The sequence below is a fragment of the Stenella coeruleoalba genome (genome assembly GCF_951394435.1).
Source record: "Stenella coeruleoalba genome assembly, chromosome: 11".
Classification (NCBI taxonomy): domain Eukaryota; kingdom Metazoa; phylum Chordata; class Mammalia; order Artiodactyla; family Delphinidae; genus Stenella; species Stenella coeruleoalba.
The window spans coordinates 46,930,788-46,955,638 of record NC_137157.1 but is presented as its reverse complement, the minus strand read 5'-3'; the positions used below and the strand labels follow the sequence as shown (position 1 = coordinate 46,955,638).

Here is a 24,851-nt window from a genome sequence, read left to right as displayed (position 1 = left end):
ATAACCCAGTTCCTCTGACCCCAAAGCCCACAGGGTAGGGAAAGAGGTAGGAAGGCATTCCATGCCCCAAAGTGATTGGTGGCCCCAGGGACATCTGGGCCACTGCGAAGCACAGAGTAATGGCTCAGCACGTTTTGCTGAATGAATGATTGGTCACAGCTGTGGACGGGAGCTGTTGGCAGCTGTAGCAGCATCTGTCAGGGGCCGGGCCAGCCGGCACAGAGAATGCCGGGGCCATGAGGTAACAGGTGAGCACAGGCCTGGCAGCCCTGGGAGGGACTGCTTTTTTATGGATCTTTGAAGTGGCACCGGGGGGCATGCACGCTCCAGTAGGGAAAATGGTTTACGATGGGCACGTCCGCTTACATGGCTGTTAAACTTTGGCCTGGGGACAAGATCTGCCCATCTGGGGAAGTGAGTCTTCCCTTGCTTGCCTTGAGCTATTCTGAAACAAAGGACCCTCTGTGTAATTCTTCTAGTCAATAAAAAATAAGGCATCTGTTAGTGGAACTCTTGACACTGCATCTCAGAGTTTCAGTGGAAGTAAAGTAATGATGGAAATGAGGTAAAGCACTGATGCCGAGGGCCGGTGATGTGCCTGCCCGCATGCACGCCCTGGGCTGTGTTTTTACGGGGCCTGATCTAAGCTGTGGCAGAACAGCCTGCCTCGCGGCAAAGGCAGGTGGGGTCCCCTCCTTTGGTCATGAGCCGAGGGCAGAGGTTCCTGCCCTTCCCTCAGAAGGGGTCAGAGGGGTCTTTGACGCCTTACCTGATGTAATCTGGGATTGCTTTGCTGCGCTAACAAATCCGGTTTAAGTCAAGTCTGGAAACCTAGGTTGCTTACTTTTTCTGATTCCTCACAGGAAGGAATAAAGACAGACAACGCCTTTCTTTTCAGAGTTAGGGTAGATTGGATATCATGAAAGTGCCTCTCTGAGCTGTGGAATGCATGCTTGAGTCAGGCAGTCTGCTAGTCACCTGCATACTTAAATAATTTACCTGGTGTTGAGGTTTCTCCATTTCCTGCTGACAGCCCCTGCAAAGCTATACTTTGGCTGCCGTGCGAGTCTAACAGCAGCATCGTGAGAGGGGCCACACCCCTGGACGTTCTGTTACCAGCACTCTCTGTTAACGGGCACCTTCTCGTATCCAAAGCACGATAATTTCACTCATAATGATGACTTTGAGAAGTTGAAAGTGTCTGCAATTTATGTTAAGTATGAATACTAAAAAAATAAATAAATTAGTATAGATTTGGTGTCATATTATTCACTACGTTTTTATTTTTTTAAAATGATTGTATTCCAGATTCAATGGCTTTCTTCCAGCCATAATTTTTGGTTAAAGGGAATACCCTATTCTATATGTGTGCTGGGTAACACAAGGGTTACCTTGACAACAATGAGGAAAAAATGATAGTAATAATATCTTCCGCTCAAACTGGAAGTATCTTATTGATATTATTTCATTCTAACCCCAAAACGCTGAGTGAAAATGAATGCAGACTTTTGAATTTGTTTAATCATATAATGTTTAAACCAACCAAGAGAAAAACTGAATTTAAGAAATGGCATTATTGGTTGAATCAGTGAGTTTTAGAAATGTCCCCAGAGCACACGTCTTGCCCCTGAGATTCTAGAGGGCACTAAACAGGTATATGTATCATGGGTTGAGCAGAGGGCAGACCAGTCTACATTCTATAAAAAAGCTAGATGTGCCCTCTTGGGTCACGGTCTGGGTCTGTTAGTTTGAGTTCTAGAACGAAGGAAGAAAAATGTGACAATTAAGACATTACAAGACCTGACCACATTACATGGAGACCTGCAAATTGCATTCAGCAGATCCAGATTCATTTTGAGACCTAAGAGTCATTTCTCCCCATAGCAGAAATTAACATAAGGGCAATTGTATGAAGGCTGGAGTAGATGAATTTTAGGGCTGCAGGAGGGGTTCAGGAGACCAGGCTGGTCAGAATTCTCCTTGGAGAGAGAATGGTGGGCAGGACCCAGCAATTATTCATCCGGGTTGTCAATCAAAACAGCTTTGGAAATATATTTTGGTCCCATACTGTAAACTGACCAATTTAATGGAAATTAAAATTTACTCCAAAGAACAGATTTATTTCCCAGGTCTTTGTTTTGGGGAGCATTCCCCAGCAGGATTCCTTCAGATTCTCCTTGTTAATGACTAGGCTTCCCTTCAGCTCTACTTCTCTTCTAAAACACATAATTAAACCTGGTTTGAAGTGTTGCAAGCAGGAGGGATGATTATTTTTGTCTGCCTTTCAAAGACACGCCAGGGTTTCCTAGTTTTGAACACTAATAAATTATTCCAGTTATCTTCCAGAATAATAGAAATGGGAACGTCCCCCAAAAGTCCTCCTTTATTGCTCTGCAACCGCAGGGTCGTGAAAGTGGGAAACCAACACCAAGGGCCAGGAGAGACAAGGGAAGCGATGCAGTTGCAAGGATGGCAAGGTATGGGGGGAGAGCAGAGCCATTTCAGGTGCCATCTCAGTTTTTTCACTGACTCTTGCCCATTTCTGACCACAAATCTCCCTTCCCTTTCCCAACACACTAGAGCTACACACACGCACGCACACACACGCACACCTCCTCTGGAGTTCAGTTGAATTTTTATTTACCCAAAGGAATCAGTGTGTGGAGCAATGTCTGTTTCACTCTGCAGTTGGGATTCAACAGAACCGTCTACTAACTATGAAAGGGGTAACTCATGACCCCTTTCATAGTAGTAGCATGGAAGTAGTGTATGACATAAAGAAGTCCTCCTTAAACTTTATGGAGAATAAGAATACCCTGGAGAGCTTGTGAAAACACAGATACCTGGGTCCCATCTCCACAATTTTTGATTCAGTAGGTTGGAGATGTCTGAGAATATGCATTTCTAACAAGCTTCCTGGAGATGCTGATACTGCTGGCCTGTGGACCACACTTAGAGTAGCATCGGTAGATAGCATTTCTAGGCCCATTTTCGATAGTCTTTGCACAAGGTACAAGAATGAATTTCTTATGAACTGCCTTCCTCAGCTCAAGCTTTCCTATTATGCTCTTTGACTGCTCTTTAGAAGCCCAAACAATGGTAAAGCAAAGAAATTCCAGCTTTCCATTCCAAACTTGAATGGCCTCAAATTACTACTAGTGTTTCCTATTCCAAGCATCTGCAGGGAGCACCATTTACATTGTATTCTTTGTGAACAGAGTTCCCTTGGAATTGTGCAGCTCTGCAGATGCGTTACTGAGAGCAGATTCATTGAGTGTAGGTTGAATGGTTGTTACTCTGCACAGCAGAGTGTGTGGAGGATGAACTTGAGACTATGCATCCTCATTTTTACGAAGTGTGCATGCATACGTGATTTCATTTAATTCCCACAGCCCTGTGAGAGATAGGTAAAGAAGACACTATTATCTTTATTCTTCAGGGGAGAAAACTGGTACAGAAAGGTCAAGTAACTGTCCCAAAGTCACACAGCTAGTTTGTGTCACAATATAGACTAGAATGTTCGGGTCTTCCCTAAATATATGAGGCTGTGTGATAAATAATAAAAGTATTTTAGAAACTGTAATTCATTCTGATGTTTGATAGCAATCAACCACTATTGGGCCACATCTGAACACAACTTCATGACTCCAGAATGTTTTTCTGTGATTCCATTTCAGTTTGCTTTGACCCATTAACATTCTGGATACCAGAGAAGGGAAATAAGTTCACACATTTTATAATAACATTTCGCATTACTGATGAGGACTCCTCCTTAGGGCTCTATATTTAAACCATTGTAGATATGTGACCCTTTCCAAAATGATTTGAACATGTTTTAGAGATTTGAGTTTTCATTTGATGAAATCCAAGTGAGATGGTTGTAATTGTTCCCCAAAATCGAATCTACTTATATCCGCTGTTCCAGTACTGTCAGGTTACAAACAGGATAATAATTATCCCAAAGCTCATTAAGAAAAAGAAAATCCACCACTGTCCTATTCTCTTCCTTGAAGTGGCTCATTATGTTCAGAGCAGAGGAAAATGCATCAACATTTTATATGGCATACCTTTGGATTTAGTTGATTGCTCGCTATAAAAGGATTTGAGTCAAAGCCAATTTGCCATTCACCACCAAGGAGGCTCTAGGGATCTTGCGGAAAAGCTCTTTGTTCAAGTGAATTCACACAAAATAATGTTCAAAGTTGTTACTTTATATTCTTTCCCTGCTTTTGTCTATCCAGTGTCAATAGTTGAGTCTTCCAAGCAGCTCAGGGTTCAGACAGGTAGGAATGAAACAGGAAGTTGCACACACCTAAGTTTTTTAACTGAACCCAAACTTAGATCTGAACTTTGAGATTTCTTTTAATTATTATTTGTAAATTGGTAACGCATGCCTATGGTAAAAACATTCAAATAATACCAAGAGAGTAAGAGAAGGATAGGTCATAATTTAAAAAACAAATTAATTTCGTTGTGAGGATTTTGGTGGATTCATAGATCCCTACTTAAAGATATGTGGAAATATATTCAGTGGCAACAGGGAAATGGGGAGGAGGGAAGGCAGTACAGTGGAAAATTCTTTGGCAAAAAAAATTTATTTAACAGTAAAATCTCCAGAACTTTCTCTAGTCGAATAGATTCACTTGGATTTTCTTTGAAGACTGCATTTGGCCAGGGCTTTTTTAGGCAATACCACAAAACTCAAAGTTAGAATCATTATTTAATCATCAAAGGAAGCATAATCGCAGCTCTAGAACTCATTAGCTTTGTGGCCTGGGGCAATCTGTTTATTCTTTCAGAGTCTCAGCATCAGTAAAAGGAAGATAATGGTCCTTTCGCATGGAATTGGGGTGTGGATTAGCACACAACAAATGCAGCTGTTACAGTTCTTCTGTCAGAATCATCTGTGTTTAGGGAATAGCTGAGGTGTACTAAATATATTTGTATTGTCATTTGCTTGTCAATTGTGTATGAAATCATAAACATGAAGGTGTTTTGAAACTATGGAAGGGCTAGCTAAATGCAAGGGTTTTTTTTGAAATTATCTGAGCTTTAATAAACTTGTGAGATTTTCTGATGTAATATTCTGGTTTTAAATCATTATTATTATTCTCCCTGAAAAAATACTCATTTTGAGTGTTCTTTTTCTCCTTATCATCCACCTACTATAACTGACACATTCTCAATTCCATATAGAGACTGGACATTGCAAACCAAGACACGCTGAGCTTCTGCTGGTGGGGGCAGAACAGTTAGGAGAGTCTCCCTGGCTCTCCTGGGGTCACAGTTATTCAGATATGTCAGAGTGTCCCATCCAACATGTGATTCTCAAGTGAAAGACTTGGCTAACATTCTGTTTTCCTTTGAGGAATAAAGTGATCATCTATTCCTGCATCTATAACTTTAATTGTAATATATTTATGTATTTTCTCCAGGCCTCCAACCCTGGGCAATTTGAAAATGACATTGATGCATTATGGCAGCGAGGACAAGTTCCAGAATCTGTTGTTTGTCATGGTCGAGTGGGCATAAACACAGATGCACCGGACGAAGCCCTGGTTGTCTGTGGCAACATGAAAGTGATGGGGACGATTATGCATCCCTCTGACAGCCGGGCGAAGCAGAACATCCAGGAGGTGAGCGCGGGGCGGGCCTCGGACACCTCCTCTGACACCCGAGTCAGGAGTTCTGGGCCCTCCTGGCCCCCGACACGCCTGGCACAAGGCATCTCTCCATGTCACCTGTTGGTGTGAGACGGACATGCTGCTTAACAGTTAGAGGTGTTGGAGTCGTTAGGCATCTCTGCTGAAACTGTAAAGCAGTTCATACCCAAGCGAAGGCACTTACCTGCCGGGAGCAGTGGCCGTGGCAGCACAGCACTGGCTTCACAAGCAGGAGATCTCTGAGTTATTTCCCACAGGCCGTTGCCTTTCCATTGTCAACTGCTGGAGCTTGCCTTTTCCTTTCCATCTCCAAACTTCCATCTCCTTGTTCATCTTTCAAACGCTGTCTCAGTCCAGTTCCTGCCCATGTTTCTCCTGGACCTCTCCAGCCCCTTCCTCCCGGAGTCCCTGGCACCAGGCCTGCCAGCCACTGTCTTCCCCACTCAGCATCCTTCTCTGAGGAGCAGTTAGAGAAACTCCACCTCCTCACGCCTCACTCGGGCAATCCCATTTCCCCAGGTTACGGGTCAAGACTTCCTCCTCCTGCGGGGAGGCAGGCGCCTAGTGGCAATCAGAAGTCAGGCCCCGAAACCAGGAGGCTCCACTTCGGACTTGCCTGGATAAAACGCCTAACCTCGCTGAAACTCAGTGTCCTTATCTATAAGATGGAAACGGTGCCTCTCTGCCTGGACCCACAGAGTCTTTAATAATTTTTAACCCATCGAGATACTAAGTACTGAATCATCTCCGAAAGTCACAGCTGCTATGAAGACCTAAGGGATCCCGATGACGATGCCAGGTCACTCCTGGTTCCACCATTCAGTTCTGTGTCCCATTCAGTGCTTCTGCCACCTCCCCACCTTGTCACTCACACTGCTTCTCCTGTAAACATTTTCGAGGCGGGGTGGCAGAATAGTTTTTAAACCTCCTTTCCTTATTCTTTCTTAGTTAATAGGAGACTTAATCTGTAAATCATTGGCCATTCTTCCAGACTGCATTCCTTTCCCAGTGCAGATCTGCACTGGTTTTTCTAAACCAGCCAAGGAATGTCCTCGTTGGCTGAGAGGATTCCAAAGAATGGTTGTAATTGTAGACTTTTATACTGATCGCGAAGCTGCGGTTCGTGTTCGAAGAGCTGTGACCTCCTAACCTGATGGGAACTCTCAGGGCTAGAAGGTTCTCACATACATTTCAAGATACAAGTCTTAGATACCGTGCCTCTGCCTTTTAGAAAGAAATGAACTGGCTGTGTTTCAGATCACACCAACTTAAACTTATCCTTGCAACTGGCTATACAGTTCTCCACCAGGCCTTATCTAAATGTAAATGGAAGATGACAAGTGGGGAAAGTCCTCCACCACTACTCCTGCCACCACTGGGCTTTCCCCAGAACTTCTTTTACTAAACGTCCTCAAATGGTGTTCCTTGGTTTGAAGAAAACATATTGTCTCAAAATAACAAGGTTCCCTAGAACTTCTCAAATCCCTCTAGGAAGACTTCTCCATGAAGTGAAATGTCACTTAATCCAGGCTCTCGACATGAAGTTCCTGTATCGCCTTCCTGCTCACAGAAGCAGGAGGAAATAAAGAGGAGGTGGTCTCTGGTTAGAAGGCAGAGTTTTAGTCCTGATTCTGGCACCCACTCGCCCAGGAACTTTGGCCCAGACACGCTCTATGACTCTACTCTTCTCTGAACAGGGAATGCCCATATTTACTCACGTTAAGAACTTTTTCTAAGCTCATATACGGGAAACATTTTTTAGCTGTATAAGGCTAAGCAAATAGATATTACTATTATTTACTTGCAAAAAATGCAAATTACATGTAATTCATCTATTAAGTTATTTCACATTAATATATTTGTCCTTAATAATTTGTCCACATTTATGAAATACATGTTTCTAGAAATCTTGTCTATCCTATTCACCATTTATTACAGACAAGAGACATGATGGTAATGTTGATGATGGTGCTGACAGATGTGTGAACTTCATCTTCACCTCTCTCTGACTCAGTTTTTCCAACTTTTAAAAGAAGGCCATTCTTCCAAATGTGCTGGGAAGTGAACCTTTGGTTGACCTGATTGCAAGCGTAGGACTGGAGGCATTTCCCATCAAGGACGCACGGCAGCCAGAGCTGGCTTCTGAATTAGCTGCTGTGAGACAACTGTAGTGGCCAAACATGTTGCCTGATACCGTGTCGGGAGGATGAACATCCGTTGCTGCCGTGCCTGACCCTGCGTCTCCTCGCTCAAGGCAGCGAACGTGGCTTTGCCGATATTAAGCACACAAGCACTCTGCGTGGAGAGGCCTGGAGGAGATCTCTGGGGCTCATCTGGACACACATCTAAGACACAGAGACAATAAAGCAGATATGACTGAAACCTGTGAAACGGAGGCACTGGGAAATGAGGTCAGCTTCGGGGAAGAGCGGTTTCACTTACCCAGACTTGGTGTTTACAGAGGTGATGATAGACTGGAGAGGAAATGCAGCTTTTACAAGCAAAAATTAGGGTGAAAAGGGTATGCTGCAAACCAGAGGGGCGTGAAGAACAGCAATGTCAATGCAAAAAAAAGGAAGTTGAACGTTGAATGCACCAAATTCTGTGGTGAAGGCTGAAAATAAGGCAGCAAACGGCTAAAAAGAAAAGGCAGGGGAAAAAAGATCAGTTAAGGTGAAATGCTCAAAGGTAATTTCTCCCAAGCGCACCAGCAGTAAACTAGTTAAAGACAAATGTGTGAAGAGCTCAAGAAAGTCAAACACGCAAAGTCTCCCCTCAGGGCCACGAGCCAAATGCAGAAGTTCAGGGTGAGCCAATGCCATTCAAGCTGCTCCTGATGGGAGACTGATAGTCCGGGCTGCGGGCCATGGGTAATGAGATATCCCTCCCTGAACGGACTGGAGTTCACGGTCTACAATGTCTTCTCTGCGGTGAAAGGCTTGAGTTAAGATACAGAAACCTTGGGTGTGAGGCAGCATGACAGCGATGGCCCTTTGCATTCATGGTCAAAACTTTCCAAAATTGCTGTGGGCAAGTTCAGATTAGACACCCAAGTTCACTTCCTACCCTCTTACTCAGCACACATGGATGAGCAAGGCATGGTGTTGAGTCGTGGCCTTTGTACAGTTCTTAGTAGAGGATTCCAAGGGGGCACAGTCCTTGCCTCAAGTGTTTTTCCTGGGCCAAGAGTACAGGCCATAGGGAGCATGCAATACAAGCAGTTTATATTTAGCTTTGGAAAGTCTACAACACGGCATTAGAAATCACAAGAGCATTTCCTTAGAAAAAGATTGTTACAGAAGGTGTTTAGGTCCCCAAGCCAACCCTCAGAATTTTGTGTGGCCAAAAATCTGTCTGAAATACAGTGGTGGTAGTACTAGCGAACCTAACTGCTATGTCTAGGAATATGTCTTTGGGGAAAATGCAGTCAAGGATCCAACTTAGACAGCAGGGGTCATTTTCCCTCTGTGTAGCCTGGACAGTTGGAGTGAAGGGCACATCCTCCTCTGCTTTCCCCTTGCAGCAAATGAACTGACACTGCCTCTGCTTTGGTCTCTGATGGGGCCTCATGCAGGAACCAAGGGGATAATGAGAAGCAGGCAGGTGGGCACGGGACCCCCAGAGTGCAGGGAGTGGGGAACAGGGCAGGGCCTGGCTAGTGCAAGGCCAGACTAGCCGGCTCCTGACTGACCCCCTGCCTTTGATTCTGTTAGCATCAGGGATTGTTCTGCCATTTCACTACCTCCATTCTTTCATTCCTTCTTTCCTTCATTCAAAGTTTGGGTGCCTGTTACCTGTCAGACACTGTGCTAGGCACTGTGCAGGTCCTAAGACAAACAAAACACAGGCCTCACCCTCAGGAAAGGAACTTTCATTAAAATTTAAGCTCCAAATAAGAAAAACTCATTGAATCTCCAGGGCCTGGCATAGTATCTGGCACATAGTAGCTACTCATTAAATATTTGTTGAATGAATGTAGGAGCTCAGAGTGACAGGTGTATGCACAGGGCAATATGAGATTGTGACTGTTCCTTCCTAGCATGGCCTGCAAGGCCCTCCCTGCTCTGACCTTGATCTTTACAGTCTAGTCACGCCAAACCCTGCCTTGGTTGTGCAGGCATAATTCAGGGGATTTGCTGCCTCAGGACTTGGCTTATGGTGTTCTTTCTGCCCAGCATCCTTATCTTAGTCTTACCCTTTCCACCCTCTTCCCCACCCTTCATCTTTCCCTGACTAACTCCTATCTTAAAGTTATTAATTTATTTTATAAATATTAGTTAAGCACCTACTACATGCAAGGAATGGTACTAGAAACCGGTGATGTGGTGACGAACAGAAAATCATGGCCTCAAATATGTCCTTGCCCTCATGGGGTGTTTATTCTGTAGGAGAAGACAGATAGTAAAAGTGACTCACTAGTTGTCTGGTGGTAACTTTGATTAATGCTATGAAGGAAAAGAACGGGTGCCATTAGCACATAAGGCAGAGGGAAACTTCCTAGTCTTGGAGGTCAAGCAATCCTTCTCTGGTGAAGAGGTGTTTTAAATGGGGAGAGGCGGAGGTAGAGGAGTGGAAGGGAAGAGCTTCTGAGGCAGGGAAATGCCCTGAGCAAGGGCCTTGTAGTGAAAGGGGCAGAGCGTGTTTGAGAACTGAAACAAGCCGAGATCTCGGTTGGGCTTCACCATCTCTGGGAAGCCTTCTTTTACAGTCCCCTGATAATCTTTTAGGTGCTTCCTTGGAGTTGCCATGATTCTCTGTTCATAACTCCATCATCACCCTGCATTTCTCACATTGTAATATAATCTTATGGGATGAGTCTGTTTTCCTGTCTAGACCATGAACTTTAAAAAGGCAATCATTTTGAAGTTCCAGCACTCAGGGTAGTGCCTGGTATGTTGAAGGTGATTGGTAAATATTAGTCAAATGAAGCAATGAATGAAAGAACTGAACCAAGCTTTTGATAACAGCAATGATCAAAACAGCAGTGAGCTCAAAATTAGACTCCCTAGCAAGTACCTGAACTAAAGTTAGTCCATTTATCCAGTTAAGCACAAAGTCACAACATTTGATAACCCACCAAACTGGTGAAGGAAAGAGAACCTTTATGATATTGGAGGAACTTTCCTGCTCACTTGACAGAGTGGGTCCAGGGAGGGGTTCAGGGCCAAAGCAGGGGTTTCTTAAAACAACAGAAAAGCATTTCTGGTTGCTCCAACATATGGATGAATGTCCAGGCGGTATATTTTTAATTGCCAAGAGACAACTGGTTTCATAATCCAGTTATGTTCTCTAAAAGAAAATTTAAGGACCCACATAGGACTGCCAACTTTTTACTTGTGGAATAAGGTCATTAAAAAAAATCAATCATGCTATTACCATGAATTCATTAAAAAAACCTCAAAAGGGAAGCCTTTGAATCAGCACATTTAGCTTTAGGAAAAATCCACTATATTGTCTTTATTGTTATCATTTTGCTGGGACCCAGTGAAATTTTTTTTGAGGAACTTGCAGTGACAGTTCTGAGTGCTTTTAACTACCTGTGAGAGTGGTTGGCTCCAAGGAGGACACCATCGCTGACCAGGGGGGTCTGGGGGAGAAGCCATCTGTAGGAATGTAGCCTGGATTTTGAGGGACCAGCAGATGGGTAATCCGGGCTAGCAAACTGCCACTTGAAACAATTTTCTCCAGCCAAGATGTCCATAAGCAATTCAATGATGTACGATATACCCATTCTTAATAGGTTGTTACTTAAACTAAGCACTGCATTTTTAATTTATAAATACAAGGTCAGCCTGTATTTCTTAGCTGCTTATATTGCATGCTCAATTGGAAATGATACCTTGCTATCCTGGACAGAAATTGTTTCTCTCCAAGGTGATCAACCCCCATTCTCAGAAGGACGGTTCAACTCTCAGTGGACAGAAGTGAGGCCAGAGTAATGAATGAGGGAGGTTTTGCCCTGTAATTTAGCCACATAAACTCTGGCTCAGTTTATAAGTCAGTGGATGGAAGTTGCCGACATGAACCTTGAAACTTTTGCTTCTTGGAGGAGAAAAACATAAATTTCTCTTAAAATAGTTTGGGCAGGAGGAAAGGACATTCCCAGCATTCTTCATCTCTCTGGGCCACTCTGGGCCTTGATTCGAATAGCAACTATCTAAGCGGGTGAAATCTGATCTTCTTTAATTAAATTAGGTTGACACAAATGAACAGCTGAGAAGAATAGCCCAAATGAGGATTGTCGAATACGACTACAAGCCTGAATTCGCATCTGCGATGGGAATAAACACTGCCCATCAAACAGGTACACACACAGCTCCCTTCTTAATTTTATACTGTCAGCTATTAAAGTTCCAGATCCCTCTTCACCTGGAGGCTGCATGCTACGGCACTTGACGACATCCTGTCGGTCTAACTTGTCCTCTGTGAAAGCCATAATCACCAGAGCAGGAAAAGTTGAAGAAATTTCTGTCATCTTTCCTCAACACCCCCATCCCCACTCCTGCCCCCTAAGGTACCGGTGGAGGATTTTGAACACATTGTCTCCTGTCACTGGAGGCCTCTTGCTCATGGGATGAGGGCCGAGGGGCGGATGGCAGGGCAAACTGTATGACAGGCAGCACTGGGCAGCATCGGGATAGAGAGGGAAGGTGGCGGGACAGGCAGGTCCAGGTCAGAGAAGTGCAGAGTGATGTTCATACTCCAGTCCAGGAATTCTAAAGAAAAAAGGACCATTTAGAGGGCAGGGCCCTCCTGCAGAAAAAGAAAGAAAATCAAGCCGATGCCCTAGCCTCATGTCTGTGTACAGGGATCTGAAGGTACTTAACCCCTTCCAACATTCGGCTCAGAGTCTCAAGAAAGAGTGGGGAAAACAACACTCCCTCTTTTAATCCTCTAGTGGTCCTTGGCTCCAAATTCCTCCTTTGCTTTTTAAATGCCTCGTAGATCAAAGCAAATGCTGAGGGGGGATAAGCATCTATTCACAGAGGCATCCTGTGTAGTTGTCAGGGTTCCCATTCTGAGGTAGGCCTGGGAGGATTTTCTCCAGAAAGGTCTTTTCCTGACAAAACCTGTTGGAGTGTTTGTGTCTAGGGATGATCGCCCAGGAGGTGCGAGAGATCCTGCCCAGAGCCGTGAGGGAGGTTGGCCGTGTCACCTGTGAAAACGGAGAGATGCTGGAGAACTTCCTCATGGTGGATAAGGTAACCCTGAACAGATACCTACCCTAGAGCTCTAACCGCACGGGCAAACCCCCTTCTGTGGTATCACAATGCACGGAACATCCACTGAGTTGTGGAGTAAGTAGGTATCAGTTATCCCACACTGGTCATAGGTACCCAAAAGAAGTCTCATAAGCGAAAAAGGAAAAAGGACTACGCAACAGTAAGCACTGGAATCCAGTGAGTCTTGTGGGAGGAACACTGGCCCTGGGACAGTCCACTGAGCAGAAGTGCCCTTCAAACAGGGACCAAATATCAGGAGAAATAGTGACAGCAAGTTCTGATTAGACTTGGTCTTGAAAAATGGAACTAAAACTTACGAAAGTGTCATTTCTCTCACATAATATCATTTAAGTTATTAAAACAATGTGCTCCTCCTTAGAATGATTGAAGCCTGAGTGAAGTGTTGAATTATTATTTTTTTGGAGCATAGTTTTTCAACAAAACTATATGTTTAACTTCCGCAGCACAATCATAAAGTGGGTCATTTTTACAAAGATATTCATGAGCCTCATCGTTTTTCCTCAAGGGCCTGTCAGAATTCTTTGATATTCAAATCATTCTCTTTGGAAGGAATGTCACCATCCTTGTAGATATTTCCTCTTCGCTTGTTAAGGAGTCTACGCCTGCCATTTCCTCGCTTGCTGACGCTTTGGTTGTGATTTGAGTGGTTCTCCGAGATCACGTCTGTTAATTCTGTGAAACCTGCATCTTTTGCGAGGTTTGCAGATTCACTCTGAGGCTGATTTGCTTTATGTCACATTATTATATTTGATGCTGGAGGGAAGGCTGATAGGCACGGGGATTTCAGGGCAGTAGGTAGAGATGTGTGAGTGGAGACTAATTCGTAATTTGTCAGTTCCCCGGGGCAGTACTTCTCAAACTTCAAAGTGTACACGAATCAGTAAGGGAGTTATTAAAATGCAGATTCCGGTTCAGCAAGAATGGAGTGAGGCCTCAGATCCTGAATTTCTGGCCAGTCTCCAGGTGAAGCCAGTTTTGCCAGTCCTGCTGGTCAGCGAGGCACACTTGGAGTAGCAAGGTAGCGGGTATGTCTTCATGTTGGGCCCTTCCACAGTCTCCTACCTACAAGCTCTTGGACAACAAATACTTCGATGACAGCGCCGGATGGCCTGCTCACTGGGCCGCAAGGGCCGAGTGGCGGAAGTCAAGTTACTTCCTCCTGTCTCCCAGGACCACATCCTCCACAGAAGAAATTCTTTGGTCTCTCACAGCAAGGCTGTCACTTCACTTGAGAGGTGTTACCATCGGAAATTTATCTTTTTTTAACCAAAATAATTGTTTTGGCCATGCCATGCAGCGGGTGGGATCTTAGTTCCCTGACCAGGGATCGAACCTGGGCCCCGGCACTGAGCATGCTGAGTCCTAACCACCGGACCACCAGGGAATTCCCCAGAAATTTATTTTTAATAATAAAACACAAGTTTTTTATGTAATTTGCTTAAAATATAAACTATTTTATATATACTAAAATATAAGATATATTCAGAGGTATCTGTAAAATAAAATCACCCTCACTCTTCTTGCATTTTCATAAGCTTCCTAGGTTGAGAGAAAAGAGCAGAGGCACAGCTGTCAGCCTCAGGGTACGGCCTTGGGAGTGTGTCACCAGGCGGCCAAGGTGGGGCTCTTGGGGTTTCATCTGGTAGCAGCTGTATCACTTCTGGGTGTGGCCCTGCCCTAGAACACTCAGGAAAGAGATTTCTATGTTTCCTGTGTAGGTAACGCCTGCCCGGGGCCTTAGGACCGTCACTGTTCAGCAAAATAATTAGTTCTCCCCTGGCCCAGTGTTTTCCCGTTCCCAGGTGAGTTGAAGGGAGACAGTCAAGATGATTAGCAACAGGAGTTCCGAGGGCCAACCCCTCACTTTCTGGGGGAGGTTACACCCGAAGTTCATTCCTAGGAAGCCAAGTGCAGAGACCTGGGAAAGCGAGGCGTGGCATTCCCGTTCCAGGCAGCCAGGTTCATTCATCACCAGAGGAGCAATCCATGCCAAGGGGGCACTGAGTTTATAAATAAGTAAAACTGACAGGAGTCCAGAATGGAAAAGGGGCGATTCTCTTAGTAACAGGATCTTGTAGTGATACAATCTGTGGTGACGTCACTAAGGCCACACGTCCATACTCCGAAGGCTGGCTTTCTTCTTTGGCTCACTTCTGTGGATAGACTTCAATTGCTGGTTTAATCCTCAACACTGTGGAATATCCCTCTTCTACATTATAAGTACTTCCCAGAATACCCTTTATTCTCTCATTAAGAACGCAGGGTATGTGGCTCCTGTTGTCCCGTGCTCTTTGTTAACTGATAAGAAAGATGTACAGATAGCCTCTTGCTTTCCTGGACTCTTCCTTATTCACGTGGGCGCCATGGCAACCTTGATTGCCACACCCAGGGCTGTTGGTTTTCAAGACCTTCGCTAGGATTTCCCAGGCTTTGTGTGCTATAGTAACAGGTGGAGATCCAATTAAGATACAGTCTCTCCCTCTGCACTCCAGTTCTCTTCCCCCAAATGTCTCTTTTTTATAAGGAAATTCTCATTGAAGCTAAAATGCAAACTAGAACATGGAAATGTTAAGATGTTGTGCTCCGTGACTGCTGTATCATTTCCACATGTACTTTGCAACGTGGTGCCGAAATAGGAAAGAGAATGGCTGGATCTTTACAGGCTGTCCATACAACCAGCGAACGCTGGAGATCAGAGATGTCAGCCAAAGTTGGTACAAGCCACTTTTTTCTCTTCTTAACAGGAGAAATGACCTTGCAAGATAAACTTCTCTTATACAGGGTGATTTACTGCTTCTCATAAATTTCTCATGGTTCGCGTGGCCCAGTGAAAGCTCAGCCAGGGGAGGTAGAGTGAAGGGACTCGGGGCTGATACTGAGAGCAAGGGGGCCTTAGAGTGGACACCATCGTCTCCTCCTGCATTCGACCACTGGGGCTCTGCTTTTTGGCGTGTTCATCTATCTCTTTACTTGGCAACTTTTAAAATTTGTTTCTGTGATTATTTGGGAACAGGTGGTTACATTTCCTGAGCATTATTATTAGGTGTGCTTGGTGTAAGAAAAATGCACACAATAAATGTAAGAACTGCCTTAAACAAATTCACAACCGAGTCTATGTAAAGATGAGGTTCATCTTATCATTCACTAGCCTTGAATAATCTGTATGTGCGTGTTTTTAAGACTGCGTGTCACAAGCCATCCTGCCATAACTTAGTATGTGGCTACTTTTTACTCATTGATTCTATTTTTCCTGCAACCATAATGTGGCAGGGATTGTCTATTTGAGTCATGAAAAGGTAAATAACACTTGGTTCCTATCTTCAAGTAGCTGACAGTCTAAGCAGGATGATGTGACAGGTACACAAGAAATAATGCTCTGAGTTACAACGTGAGACGTCATAAATCTGTGGGATGCATAAAGTGCCGCATCAGTTCAGAGGAAGGAGAGAGGCTCTCTGGAGACTAGGCAAGTGTTCTCAGATGGAAAGGAAGGGGGAGATTGAGAGACAAGGGAAGGAAGACATTGGTGGACCGTGGGGACTGAGGGTGTAGCTGGCGGCAGTGGGGAGAGCATCACAAGAGGCCTCCCAAGCCTTCCTTTTTCTCATCCACGGGGTCCAGTTAGACAAGTCCTGCTGTTCTTACTTAGGTACTATCTCTTGTATATCACATTCCTTCTTTATTCTCTTTATTTTCTCCATTTTTATCCCTAGCTATTATAACAACCTCCTAAGTGACCAGCTAGCTGCCAGGAGAATCATTTTCCTTAAAAACAAAACAAAACAAAACGAATCTCCGATCCTATAATCTCCCTTTCCCAGTTTTGGCTCTTCACTGGCTTATTATCATAACCCTCCACAATCTGGATGGAATCTTCTCTTTCTGACTCATTTCCTAACACTCATACCCCCCAGCCCCCAAACACCTTCAGAATATGATGTGTCTGCGCACACACGCACAGTCTTGTTCCTAGCTGCTCCCCCGCCAGCCTTTTTTCTGTTCCTCACACTCCAAGTTTGTTTCTGCCTTGAGCTGTTCTGTTGATTGTTCTCTGCCATGAAGACTCTCCCTTCAGATGATCTCATCATTTGGATTGCAAAGCAAGACCTTCCCTGACCACCTTGTCTAAGAGTCTCCATGGCACTCGATTTCACTTTGTAAGATCCAGGGCCACCGCGAGGGTGTAGAATGCCTTTGCAGTAATTAGAAAAAGGAGCTCCCTCTGGCTGGCGCAGACCTCGTCCTCCCCCTCAGCTGGGTCTCTGTGCAGGGGATACACTGCAGACTTGCTCACAGCAGCCTGGAGACTTCTGTCCCTAACGGAAATGATCTTGTTTACTTGCCTACTTGTTTTTTGCCAGTCTCCCTGGGTAGTTGTATGAGAACAAAAAAATCTTCTATATTTTTCAAAACTGTACCTCCAATACTTTATATGAGGTGTTAACCCCAGGGCTTAGAGTACTGGAGGAGTTTAACATATCTTGGTGGATTGAGTGAATGAATTCCGTGACGCCTGGATTGCTCCTGTCCTCACACTGCCTTAGGCCTCTGGATAGACAGCTTCTAGAGTATGCATCACATTGTGTTGTCATTCTCTATTTGGTATCTCCTCCACTGGACTGTGAGCTTCTTGAGGCCAGAGAATGTGTCTTGTCAATCCTGTGTTGTTTAGAACAGTGTCTGATACCTCGTGGGTTCTCAATAAGACTTTATGTTAATGCATGAGTTTTTGAATCTCAGTGAAAGGAAGAGACGTGGTTCTATCAACATAGGGGAGTTTGAAGGAGAAGTGGTTTTCTAGGGGAAAAGATGGGTTCAGTTTCGAGTTTGAGATGGCAGCTGAACATTCAGATGAAAACATCCAGAGGTGACTGGGAGTGTGGAACATGAGAGAGAAGTTGGGGGTCAAGGGGGAGCTACAGACAGGGGTGAAGATATTAATTCATAAGGAAAAGGTCATGGACGCAGGTCACAGATGGGAAGCCTGTGGCCCAGTCTGGCCTGCAGACGTTTTTCCCTCATGGTGTTTTAAAAATTTTCAAATGTGTTGCTTACCTTTAAAAATTAGGAGATCTTCACACAAATTTTGGATTTCCAGTTCCCTTGAAACCTCAGATCTGGTGACGTGGTGCTGAGCAGCGACTCCCCCAGAGGGCCTTCGGCAGCCTCACATCTCTGCTTCCTGGTTTTTTTTGTTTTTTTAAAAAATTTATTTATTTTATTTATTTATTTTTGGCACGTTGGGTCTTCATTGCTGCGCGTGGACTTTCTCTAGTTGCGGCGATCGAGGGCTACTCTTCCTTGCGGTGCGTGGGCTTCTCATTGTCATGGCTTCTCTTGTTGCGGAGCACGGGCTCTACACACGTGGGCTTCAGTAGTTGTGGCGCATGGGCTCAGTAGTTGTGGCTCACGGGCTCTAGAGCACAGGCTCAGCAGTTGTGGTGCTCGGGCTTAGCTGCTCCGTGGCATGTGGGATCTTCCCGGACCAGGGCTTGAACCCATGTCCCCTGCATTGGCAGGCGGATTCTTAACCACTGCACCACCAGGGAAGCCCTCTGCTTCCTGTTACCTGCCTGGCCCAGCAGGCGCTCGAGTTCATATAGGATGAGAAACAAAGAGGGCTAAAGACAGCAGAACACTTCCAGGAGGGTCTATAGGAGAAAGAGAGGCCCTGGGAAGGCTGAAGGATTGGGTGAAGGTAGGAGGAGAACATGGGGCAAACACAGTGTCAAAAAGCCAAGTGGACAGAGAGGATCGATAAGGAAATGGGGAGGAGATGGAGGAGATGGGAGGAAAATGAACCTCACCGAAATCTCTTTGATGATTAAAAATTCCCTGATTGTACAAGGCACACCAGTTTAAGAGCATGAATTTCAGCATCAGATAAAAGTTTGTCCAGAACTCGGCTCAGCCAGTGTGGGGGATTATAAGGTCATCTTTAAAGCTATTCAAGACAAATTAGTTTATTCTTTACAGTTCTACAGCAAACTAACTTTAGTATGGTGAGTTGGAATTCTACCTTAATCACTTTTTCCCCCAATGAAGCAGTTGCTTTCATAAATGAATTTTTTTTAATGCAGATCTTCTTAGGACCACAACTTTTAGGTCCACAGCACAGTATAACTGATAAATGGTTAATCGTTAATACATTTTTTTCAGGTGCCGCTCAAAGATACCACCACTTTGGGTGTCTCTGAAATGACTTATTTTTTTTTATAGAGTGACAAATACTATTTTTCATTTTTAAATATAGAAAAACTGAGTTATAAAAAATTATATTAGTTTAAGTTCATATAGCCAGCCCAGAATCTAAATGGTTTTTTTTTTAAAGGTCCTACTCAGCAGTTAGTTTAAAAGTCCCTTCTTTTCTCATCAAGAGAGGAAATAAAATTCATTAATTAGTTGCAGTGATGTTCCCCACAGGAGGTTAGTATTCCCCGTTGCACTCACTGATTGATTTGACTCCAAGCCAAAGGATTAGAGTTATTATGCTATTAAAACCAACCCTGGATATTTTAACAACTGATCACCTGTTTGTAGATCATCTTCTTTCCCAGGAACTTCTTACACTGGCAGCAGGGAGAAAATTCTCTTGTTTCTAAATTTTAGAGAGAAATATGCCATTTATTGTTTTCTTGGAAAATTTCTTTCTGTAGTTATGTCTTCTTAAAAAGTAATTGCTATTTATTTTTTTCCATGCATTTAAACAAGATGGGTTGATGGATGGACAGACAGATGGAGAGACGTGTGATAAAGGAAATAGAGCACTATGCTAATTGTGGAATTTACGTGGGGGGGGTATATGGGCATTTACTCTACAATTTTTTAAAAACTTTTCTGTATGCTTGGAAATTTTAGTAATAAAATGTTGGGAAAAGGATAATTGTTCCAGACATCTAAAACTGCAATTTAAATATTGTGTCAGAAGGTGATGGCAATGCTTTGAACATCAGATAGCCCCGTTTATTCAGGCCTTCAATGATTGAGTACCTGGAATTTCACATTTTATTTACCAAAGTGGAATTTAGTTAAAATGGCTGAACTTTTGCCAAAGTTTTCAAAGAGACTATTTTTTAGTAATTTCTTATAAAGTGTTTAAGGATACTTCAGTCCCTTTCTGATGATGCTGACTTTTCTTCACCTGTGAAATCTGGCCACTAGGTCAGAACTGCTTCCTCCCTGTAGGTATAGTTTAGTTCCCTTGGGCTTCATCCATGAAGTTCCCAGTCTACTGAGCTCGGTCTCAGATATTCAGAGTCTGTCACTGCCTTCAAGCTACTCAAACTGAGTAAGAGCACTGAGAGTAAGTAAATAAACTTTGGACTAGAGTGGTAGCTCTCAAGATGTGAAATCTTTCTTTCTTTTTTTTTTTTTTCTCCAGTAGATTTTCCTCTTTCCTCTTTATTATTGGAACTTTAGAGTGGAGGTACTACCCTCTTCTTTGTACTGCTCTTTTTCTTCATTACATTTTTTCTTCTCTGCATTCTCATTTCCTCTTCCATCCAACTCCCCACAATGATGGCAGCCACGCTAATGTGTTTCATATGTATCCTTGGATAGTCAGGCTTTCTGGAACATTATTAGTGTTGTTTTTGAATCTGTTTTAAATTTCTTTGAATTATATACATCTGCTCAGAGTCTGATACGTGGAATTCCTTGGCATATGTCCTTACGTTCTCCTCCTCGAGTGATGGCCTCTTCCAACTCTGCTGACCACAACTGTGCAGTGATGAACGTTCTCACACAGGCCTCCTTGTGAACCTGTGGGAGGGTTTCTCTGGCACGCATACTGGAGGTGGGGTATAGGATGCACACAGCCTTAATTCTGTGAAATGCTGTCAGATTGTTGGTCAGCTCCAGCTCATAACAGCAGCACATGAGGTTGACTGCTTCTCTGTATCCTCATCAACACCTGACATTATCAGACTTTCTAAATTTTTCAATTCTAATTGGGGTAAAGTGGTATCCTTACTGTTTTAATTTGTCTTTCTCTGAGGAGTAACAAAGTTGTGCATCTCTTTCTTATGTTAGCTATTTAGATTTCTCCTTCTATGAATTGTTTGCCCAGTTTTCCATTGGGTTACCTGTCTTTTTCAGGATGAGAATATACTTTTCCACTTGATGCTGTTATTTTATTTTTTCCCAGTGCTCTCAAAGATAAAATAGACCAAATCTGTAGCAATGGCTTAAGATAGTAACAATTATTTTCTCTTTCAATGGTTTCCTTCCTGGTGCTAATTACAACTTAAAACTATATCATATACTTCTGGTTTACTTGCTCTTGGCCAATCTCCCCACTAAGGAAACATGCTCTATGAGGGCAGAGATCCTGTCTACCTTATCTAATTGTGTTCTCCCTGTACTTAAGACAGTGGTTAGCACATCATAGGTGCTTGATAAAGAACTATTGATTCTGTTCATTAGCTGAATATTGAGCTACCTGTGCCAGGTACTGAGCTGGCCCTAAGACACTGCCCTCAAAAGGAGCTCATTGGTTACGCAGAAAGAGAAGAAATCAAAGAATTACAATAAACGGTGCCATGTGTTAGTTCAACTGGAAACTTGCCTCAGTCAAAGGACTCAAGCCCTTCCACAGAAAATTACAGTTAAACTGAGATAACAAAAATTAAGCAAGAGTTCTAAAGCAAACAAAGGGCAACAATTAAAACACATAATTTGAAACAGTTTTATGAACTTGTGCTCTCCCCATTTAAGGCAGAGGTCAAAATACAACATCCAGGGAAATGAGCCCAGGAGTTGTCCTCTTTGCAAGAGAACTCTGCATGGGAGGGAAAGCTCACCTCCAGGGATCTGTGGGAAGTTCAGCTGAAGTCTGAGCTCCTACACCATCTCAGCAGCCTGCTTTTCTGGTTTGAGGATTCTAGTTTTTTTTTTAAATCCATGTCAAGGCCTGGTGAGCTTTGTACACTCTTGGACAAAGATCTAAAGCTGAGTTTATCCAAAGCCTAAACAATTGCCAGGCACACCCATTGGCTAAAAGACCGTTTTTCTCCCTTTGACAATCACTTTCATAATACTCAATTACAGGCTGTTTTAGTCCCATGATTTTATCATAAAAACATCAGTCCATGCAACATCAGATGCCACAAGGAGAGATTTTCAAGTCTGTGACTCTCACTGGAAAAGAAAGAAGAGCCTATTTCAACTTCTCAAAGCATTCTTTGCTCTCAGGCTTTGTTACCCTTACTCTGTTTTTGGACAGAGGACAAGCTGTAGTTCCCAAAGAGCAGAGAAATCAAGTCCACTGCCTGGCTGCTCCCCAGCATTGGGGCTCATTTATCGTCAGTCCTGCAAGGGACCCAGGAGCTTGCAAACTGCCTTCTACACAGTCTAAGTGTTTCCTAGGGGATGAAGGGGAACTGAAGGGACGGTCATCTGTTTCCATCAGTGGAGGCCACGTGGCTGGTTACAAGAGAGTCACTAGCCCATCGCACTGAGGATGTTGAACACTAGTGTTTCTTTCCTTAATTCACCTGCATTTCCTAACGTGGAAAGGGAATTTGGAATATAGTCTTTGCTTTTCTGAGAAAAACCTCAGGTAAAAAAATAAACTGGACGTTTGGCCACTTTCTTCAATTTCACCGGAGAGCAAGGTTATGAGTGCCTCAGGGCATGCATCACCACTGTAAGAATATTCACTCATTTAATCTTCAAGTCTATCCTGTGTTACTGCCCTGTGCTGGAGAATCTGCTGTGGACAAGAGGCCGGCCCTGTCTCCAGGGGTTTATAACACTGGTAAACATGACACCAAGTGAAAGGAAGGTGGGCGGAGAGGGAGGACAGCTGGTTTAGGCAGAGGGAGCAGGCAGAGACGAGGGGATACATGATCCATGTTCTGTGACCGGCACAAGGTTCAATATGATTAGAGCACAGTGTGTGAAGGGGGCTATGTGAAAGGAGAGGCTTCAACAGAGACACACTTTAAGCTAAATAATGTCTCTGATTTCACAAACACCTCCCTGTTTTCCTGTGCACTTATACTTGCCAAACTGCCCTACGTGTCCTTTCAAAAAATATGCTCACGCTGTCCATAAGTCCCCTCACCCCAAAGCAAGTCTTTTAAACAGTGGGTGAAAATTCTCATGTGATTTGAAGCAGTTGCCACTGCCCCCAAACCCAATCTCATGAGCAATTTTTGGTGGCAAGCTGGTTTAATCATTTTTACATCACAATTATAAAGCTACATTTTAGTTGAGGTAGTGGATTCCATCTGAAATGGTTAATAATAACTGGACAGAGTTGATTAATTAAATTAGATTCAATTATAAAATAGTTCTTAACCAACAGTGGGTGTCAGATGGGGAAGCTTTTCAAAATGCCCCAGCCTTATGCCCTTCTCTGTCCTAACGAATACGAACCTCTATCTGCGAGTTGGACACTTAGAAAAAGGTCCTGAGGCATCTAGGTGCACATTCGTGGTTAAAATGAACCCATGGAGACCTCACCACTTGCATTGAAAAGGTTATTTTCAGAAAACTCTAGATTATGTTTTTGAACATATTTGTACTGACTTTACTGTGATGATAGAGGACAAGAAATCAGAAGTCTTTTAATAAGAAGCAATCCCAATAACATGTCCTAGAAATTAATTTTTTTGGTAACCTCCGATTGGATCCATAAAGTCAGGGCCATCATTACTATCAGGAAGGTAGTAGTAAATTCCCTCTCCACCTCTATTTCCTCTTAGATAGGAAAACACATGAATTATCTTCATTCCCGTTGAATCTACTGGGAAGATGTATGGTGTTGTCATATTTGAGTTGCAGAAATCAGAGCTGGCTTATCATCATTATTGACACATAACTGGACAATTGCAGCGATCGCTTCTATGCCATTAGCAGCATTAAAAGTCCTGTGGGGAGACATGGCAGAAAGAACTGACTGTGGTTTAGAGGGGACATTAATATCATTCTCCACTGTCTGCTTTGGTTTGAGCTAAATCACAAATTACTGTATCGAGCAAACAGTTTTTTAAAAGAGGGAGGAAAAAAGGGAGGCAGTTGCCAAGAGAAATTAAAAATATTATTAGGTATGGTAGTGCCAGTGAGGATGGAGAGAAGTAAGTAGGTTCAGGAGATTTAGGATGTTGAACTGACAGCACTGTGTGATGGATTTCCTGTGGGGGAAGGAGTCGGAGATGATGGCTGGGAACCTGTGCTGGACTGCTGGGTGGACATCGACTGACCATGTGACCGACTCTAAATATTACAGTTATAATTCTACTATAAGGCTTTCTACTAAACACAGTAAATAGTCATATGACATTTACTATGATTTACAACCATAGAAAGTCATTCTTATCTTCATGATTTCTGCCTTATTTTTTTATTTATTTATTTATTTTTTTTGCGATACGCGGGCCTCTTGCTGCTGTGGCCTCTCCCGTTGCGGGGCACAGGCTCCGGACGCACAGGCTCAGCGACCATGGCTCACAGGCCCAGCCGCTCCGCGGCATGTGGGATCTTCCTCGACTGGGGCACAAATCCGCGTCCTCTGCATCGGCAGGTGGACTCTCAACCACTGCGCCACCAGGGAAGCCCTTATTTTTTAACATTTTTAATGAAAAATTTCAAACATATACAAAATAAGAGAGAATAGTAATGAAACACATTTATACATTTCACTCAGATTCCAGTTATTAATTCACGTCCAATCTTTTTTTATTTAAATAAACTCTCCTCCCATACAGCTACATTTTTTTAGCTTTGTTGAGATAAAATTGACATACAGCACAGGGTAAGTTTAAGGTGTACAACGTGATGATTTGATAAACATATATTGCAAAATGAGTACCACAATAAAGTTAGTTGACATACACATCACTTCATATAATTACATTTTGTGTGTGTGTGTGGTGAGAACATTTAAGATTTACTTTCTTACCAACTTTCAAGTATATAATATAGTATTGTTAATTATAGT

The 24,851-nt window shown here is 43.4% G+C and overlaps 2 protein-coding genes across 22 annotated transcripts in view; one reads left to right on the top strand and one right to left on the bottom strand.

Annotated features, from left to right (window-relative positions):
* The window catches only part of MYRFL (myelin regulatory factor like), a 123,440-nt gene that overhangs the window by 64,471 nt on the left and 34,118 nt on the right, over positions 1 to 24,851 (top strand). For all 3 annotated transcript variants that reach the window (XR_013830652.1, XM_079938286.1, XM_079938285.1), the window contains exons 11-13: positions 5,436 to 5,636; positions 11,859 to 11,967; positions 12,756 to 12,865. Coding sequence is in view for 2 of the 3 variants with exons in the window: in XM_079938286.1 (XP_079794412.1) it covers positions 5,436 to 5,636; positions 11,859 to 11,967; positions 12,756 to 12,865 (420 nt within the window). In the remaining variant the exon portion in view is untranslated. The remainder of the gene's footprint in view (positions 1 to 5,435; positions 5,637 to 11,858; positions 11,968 to 12,755; positions 12,866 to 24,851) is intronic.
* LOC307194899 (uncharacterized protein) overlaps positions 5,616 to 24,851 on the bottom strand; it is a gene marked incomplete at its 5' end in the record, with an annotated part of 247,522 nt that continues 228,286 nt past the window's right edge. For 14 of the 19 annotated variants that reach the window (XM_079938311.1, XM_079938325.1, XM_079938304.1 and 11 more), the window contains 4 exons: positions 5,616 to 5,741; positions 5,848 to 8,299; positions 17,963 to 18,089; positions 19,438 to 19,505. Of the gene's footprint in view, positions 5,742 to 5,847; positions 8,300 to 17,962; positions 18,090 to 19,437; positions 19,506 to 24,851 lie in introns of those variants that run through there. The other 5 variants (XR_013830654.1, XM_079938315.1, XM_079938319.1 and 2 more) reach the window with 4 other exon arrangements.